This window comes from Mustelus asterias, chromosome 3 (assembly GCF_964213995.1).
Source record: "Mustelus asterias chromosome 3, sMusAst1.hap1.1, whole genome shotgun sequence".
NCBI lineage: Eukaryota > Metazoa > Chordata > Chondrichthyes > Carcharhiniformes > Triakidae > Mustelus > Mustelus asterias.
In genome coordinates, this window is record NC_135803.1 from 54966179 (window position 1) to 54972414 (window position 6236).

General features: G+C 41.5%; 1 protein-coding gene across 1 annotated transcript in view; it reads left to right on the forward strand.

Moving 5' to 3' along the window:
* Positions 1-6029, forward strand: part of mlf1 (myeloid leukemia factor 1) — a 38879-nt gene extending 32850 nt beyond the window's left edge. Inside the window, exon 7 of the mRNA XM_078209012.1 lies at positions 4377-6029. Coding sequence (XP_078065138.1) covers positions 4377-4509 — 133 coding nt within the window. The 3' untranslated portion in view covers positions 4510-6029. The remainder of the gene's footprint in view (positions 1-4376) is intronic.
* The last annotated feature ends 207 nt before the right edge of the window (positions 6030-6236 follow it).

Below are 6236 nucleotides of genomic sequence, written 5' to 3' on the forward strand. Positions count from 1 at the left end.
CCGCCCCATGGCTCCCCCATTACGAGGAGACATTACATAAACAAGGCTTATACTATCTGGAATATGGAAAGTTAGGGAGTGATTTGTTTGAGATTTTTAGGATTTTGAAAAGTTGCTATTGCAGTTGGTGCTCTAGATTTGGAAATAACCAATTCCACTGATAGAAATCCCATTGTGCCTGGATTCATGCTTTACCTTGTATTGCTTCTGTAAACGGGGGTTTTCCTCTCGAGGCTATGTATTGCTAAACTTAAGCTAATATAGAGACTCATGAAATGCAATGTACTGATTTAAGACGTGACTTTATTTAACCAAACTATCGAATGGGAGAATGATATAAGGAAGCCCAGCCATCAAGGTATTGAATGCGGGCAGCCCAATGTCACTCTGAAGAACAATACCCCTGTTAAGGCAATTATACATCTACCAAATCATATTGTCCACCCTTCCAGTGGGCATTATCCAATAAACATTAATATAAAGCAGTCAATAATCATCCTGTCATTAACTCCAGCTAATAACAATGCACATCAAGACCGAATGGAATTTCATTTGTTATAAATTACGGATGTACCCTCCTCCTGTTGCCTCGCAATATGAGATGCGGGACAGTGAGAATAATTCCCACCGAATTGAACCTACGTGACACTCGTCCAACCCTGAGAAATCCCTACGATTACTTGCCACCTGCGTTATCAGTTGTATAACTTTATTCATCAAATTGGTATTGGTAGCCATCTTGTTTCTGATAACTGCTTTCAGTGGAACTTTGTTTCTTAATACCTCGCCCACCAGCGCTTGCTGTATTCTGTCATTGACTGAAGTTTCACAAAAATCCTAAAACAGGATTTCATAAATTCAAGATATATGTTTTTTAAAAAACTCGTTATTCGAGCTGTTTTCTATAGCTGCAGCCCTTGCCAGCATTCCCATAGTCCAAGATCATTCACCCTTAAGTAAATGTTGTGTTAGTGTTCTTTAACCGATGGACTTGTGTTTATATTAGCCTAATTAGCCCCCTACATCAGTTTCCAACAAATCTTCTGCAAGTGCCCTTCAAAAAAGCAGGTTCAGCAAGTGCGGGAAAGCTTCAGACATTGCCATTTGAAACTTGAGCCTGTTGTTTGGGTTAGTGCTAGCAATTATTTGGTTGCTTTTGGTGAACCCTTGGGCTGAATTTTATGCAGAGGTTGGTGGCCCCACCCTGCTTCAGCATAAAAGTCAGAGTGGAATGGGAAAATCAAATATGCCCACAAGGTGCCCTAACAGGAGGCTTCCCCCCACACAACACGACCGCCAGATAGCAACATATGGCTGCCAACCCCTCTGTCATGTGAAAGGCAATGACAGCTCTAGACTCTTGAACTACACTGACTTGACTGTGCTCATATACAGAATACAGAAAGTTAACACGCAGCAAATGCTTCAGAAGGCAAATGGCATGTTGGCCTTTATTGTAAGTGGATTGGAGTGCAAGAATAGAGAAGTCTTGCTGCAGTTTTAAGGGTTTTGGTGAAACTGCATGTGAAGTGCACTGTGCAGTTTTTGACACCAACTTTGAGAGAGGATATACTGGCATGGAGACGGTTCAGTGAAGGTTCACTAAATTGGTGTTAGGGCATGATGTGGAGATGCTGGCATTGGACTGGGGTGGGCACAGTAAGAAGTCTCACAACACCAGGTTAAAGTCCAACAGGTTTATTTGCTATCACAAGTCTGTTACATTCTTTAATCTAAGACCATTCACTCCATGTCAGTATTGTGTTAGTGTTTTAAACTCATGATTATATATGGCTTCATTAACTTAATTTGATCCCCTGTAACAGTTTTCCCCCTCTTGGCCCTTGGCGAGCCCAAGAATAGGCCACTAAATAGATGTGTCAGTCCTATTCCGCTGGTCGGCCTGCAAGAGAAGGGATGTAGCGTCAGTAAATTACAGGGGATATAGAGGGAACATTGATTACTCACTTGAGACATGAGGAATGATAGCATATGTGTTCAGATTTCTCACTTTTTCTCTGCTGCTCCCACTTCAACAGTGCAGGCAGACTCTTCCTCGCCAAGTCGAGGACTCGCTCCTCAAATCATGTGAGGGTTCTCAGTTCGGGCATGACTCCAGCTGGCTGCACCCACTCACGCCTGTTGTCGTTGAGTTTGTCCTGCAGTGACACAAGAAGAGTTTAGGTTGGAGTGTTGACATTTTAAGATGAAGAGGTGTGGCAGACATGGTGCTTGGTTGGGAGCTGGAGTATGAGGAGCAAAGCAACTACTGGGGAAACATGGTGATTGTGGGAGAAAGGGAGCCTGAGTGAGTGAAGGGGTTGGGAGTGCAAGGAGTGTGTGAGGGAGTCCAGTGGGAGACTGGGAGTCGTTCACTTATACTGGCTGAGTGAAAAAGATCATTCATCTTCTTCTGACACTGCTGTCCCATCCTCTTCTGGACTGCCACTGCATCCCAGGTGGGGCTGGCGACCCTGCTGAAAGGTCATCTCCTGTAGAGTGTATCTTGCCTCTGCTCCACTCTGTCCAGTATCCTGATGAGGGCCCCATCTGAAAAGCATGGTGCTGCTTTCTTGCCTGCTGTCCTCTGCAGTTGTTGTGGAACAAGTGCTGGGAAGGTGTTTATATAGAGCTCCCCAGTGCTTTCAGCAGTTAAGTATTTGCGGGGTGGGCGAATCAGAGGGAACATGCTGCTGGAGCGGCATGATTCTCATGGGCATAAAAATTATTTTTAATGAGGCGTAAGATTTGGTCCGAAAACATGCCAGCACAGTCAATGAGAATCACTCCATTTTTTGCACCAGAACCAGGACTCTGCTATTTTTTGGTAAGGTTTTGCCCAACACACCATGTTTCTGCGAGTTGGAGAATCTAAAACGTGGGGAGCAATCTGCTAATTTCAGCCAGTTACTACTAATTAATTCCATTTTGGTCAATAGTGAAAGTTTCATTTAGTGTATACCTTATACAAATAAAAATTGAACTATTCAGCCATTTAAAAATCTAAGAAGCCAGAGAAGAGGCAGTAGCAGTTTTTTATGTTACAAATGTTAATTGTAAATTTTGCTTTCAAATGAACAAAAGTATTGACTATGCTGTTTTAGCACTTTGAAATTTAAAGTAGGGTGTATTGTTTTGTATCACACACTAATAGCTCTTTAATGTGAGAGCATTCATCTGAAGGGCAATATTGGCCTGAAAGTTACTGTTGTGTAAAACTGGCAGCAATCCCTGCCTACAACATGCACGTTTAAACACTGAAATCTGAAAGGTTGTGTCAGTGATCCTCTCCTACTCCCAATGATAAAGTTAAACTTTGTTGAGTCTGAGTTTTCAGTAGCATTCTAAGTTATGTCTGTGAGAAACCTCCTTTGCTCTGAAAATAATTTTACAAGTGTGAAGTCTCATCACCTGTGAGTGACATTTTAAAATCACAGATTTTAAAGGATTTTTTAAAAGTATGTATTCTGATATTTCCAGTTCTCCCTTCCACATGTTTATGCCCCAACCTTTATTTTGCTTTTCTGTGTGATTTCAATGCACCTCATATTCCCTGCTTTTTTGTTCCTGCTTTGCTATCTGTGAAAATTATTCAGTCTGATTGGCTTGATGATTTCGCTCTAGCTAAAAGTCACAAATTCCCCGTAGAGGGTACCAAATTCAAAATGACATCTAAATATAAGAAATCTGGACGCTAAAGATTAGCAAAAAATTATAGGCAACTTTTCTGAGGTCACCAGTGAGAACCATTCCTTCACTGTTTGCAAGTTCTGTGCTAACATTGCATATCCATGAATCGTAAAGCAGTATCGCCCACTCTGACAATATACAGAATGAATCATAGAAACCCTACAGTGCAGAAGGAGGCCATTCGGCCCATCGAGTCTGCACCGACCACAATCCCACCCAGGCCCTACCCCCACATAATTTACCCGCTAATCCCTCTAACCTACGCATCCCAGGACTCTAAGGGGCAATTTTTTTAACCTGGCCAATCAACCTAACCCGCACATCTTTGGACTGTGGGAGGAAACCGGAGCACCCGGAGGAAACCCACGCAGACACGAGGAGAATGTGCAAACTCCACACAGACAGTGACCCAAGCCGGGAATCGAACCCGGGACCCTGGAGCTGTGAAGCAGCAGTGCTAACCACTGTGCTACCGTGCCGCCCTTGGAATGGAATCATTAAGTTTCAAACTTCAGGACTGGAAATTAATAAACTCCTGCTGCTCGTTTCTCACAACAGAAGAAATATTGAAGAAAATGAGTTACCCTTTGTTGTCAGTATTATTCAAACTGGACAGCAATGAAAATTGTTTGTACACCATTAATGTAAGAATATAAGTAACAATATTATGGATTTTTGCATTTTAGGAACACGTGTAGAAGATCGGCTGCTCCGCTCCCAGCTCCAAATCCCGTTACTTCCCCTTGTGGCTGTCCTGCTTTGAATCCTCCTCACAGAAGCCAAAATGAACAACATGTGATGAAACCTAGGAGGAGATGAACGTTTTGCTAAAACTACCTAGCTCTTCATAATATGTCTCAGGCCATCTCTGTTGTTAAGACCAAGGCTGTGCTTTTTGAGTTCTAGTTTGGTTCATGTAGAATACTTCAGTCCATTTTTAGCTTTTGGCTTAAGCTTCATAACCCGCATTTCACTTTTGTCATCAGCAAAATGCAAAAAATAAAGGGAATGCATTTTGTAGAAGTTTATAGTAAATATCTACTTAGTCAAGATAGACACTCAGTAAAGTGAGTTTGAGAAATACAGGTGAAGCATATGATTTGATCCAGTGACATTGATGATGATGGTGGAAGATGGAATTGTTTTTGGGGGGTGGTGGCAGGGACCGGATTTAAATGTGTGGCCAATTGCCAGCATCAAGTGCTGCTTATAGCACTTGGGATTTGAGAAGGTGGAAAATCCAGTGGGCTTGCTCCTTTTTGAATGGACCTGCTGCTTCGTAAAGATGGAAGCATCTTTATGAAGCAGCAGGTATCAAAGCATCCTGATTTTCTGTTATAAAAGCAAAATATTGCAGGTGCTGGAAAACTGAAACTAAAGCAAATGCTAGAAAGGTTCAGCAGGTCTGTGGTGAGAGAAACAGACACCAAAATGTTGCTGCTGTTTACACTGATGGGATCTTACAGTCCTGCCAACAGTGCACTACCGCCAAGTGTTTCCTGGCAGCAAAGGGTGTGTTCAACGGGAAATTATGTTGACAACAGCAGGATCGTATGATCCTGCTGCCAGCAAGCAGTGCGCCACCTCCCGTAGCCATGAAACATACCATGGCGGGGAAGGAAAATCACACCCAGAGTTAACGTTTCAAGTCTAATATGACTTATATGACTCTATGACTTCTAGGAATAAAATTCACCTCCATGTTTCGCAGATTATAATTACTGTACTATGGGCTGGAGAGTGAATAATGGTTACTCTTTACTCCTTTTATAATCTTTATGTCACCCTTATTTTTAAGGGCGACATAAAGATTTCTGAGTAAACTGGACAATAACAGTATTTGCAGAAAAGCCTATGTACACATTGTGAGGAGACCATTGTAGGACAACTCGATACAACTTCCTCCTGGATAATACAATGCTGTCATCATAGCATAATAAAAATACCAGTAAGCTTACTAAAATATTAATTTCAGACTTCTTCCCAGCTGTGATCACAATCTCAGAGCGATGAATTCTCACTTTTATTTTGTTTGAAGAAAAGTAAAATGATCTAATTTGGCCAAGTGAAACATAGTCAGTGGCACAGCCACGTGAGTAAGTACCCTAGCACTTAATTTTACTGTACTAACATGATCAGCAATGTGACAAAGTTTTTAAGTAACAGCCTGCTTCACTGATATTGCAGTTTTACTAAGATTTTTCTACAAATGTCATAAAATGCAAATTATGAATTGTCTTCATTGTGTAATTTATTTTTGCCCTTAGCTTTTTAATTATTTTTGCAGGCACCTTTTTGGACATGTGATATTTTATATTAAAGTTATACAAGTTGCATTTATATGGCACCTTTAATGTAGAAATACATCACAGAGAAGCCTCACAAAAGTGGAATCAAACAAGTCAAAGAACTGTTATGAAATGTGATAAAAGGTTTTGTTAAAGTGGTGGGTCATCAAGAAGGCCTTAAAGAAGGAGAGAGCAGTTTAGAAAAGGAATACTGGAGCTGAGGGCCTAAATGTTGGAGAGGATGGCTGTCAATGGCAA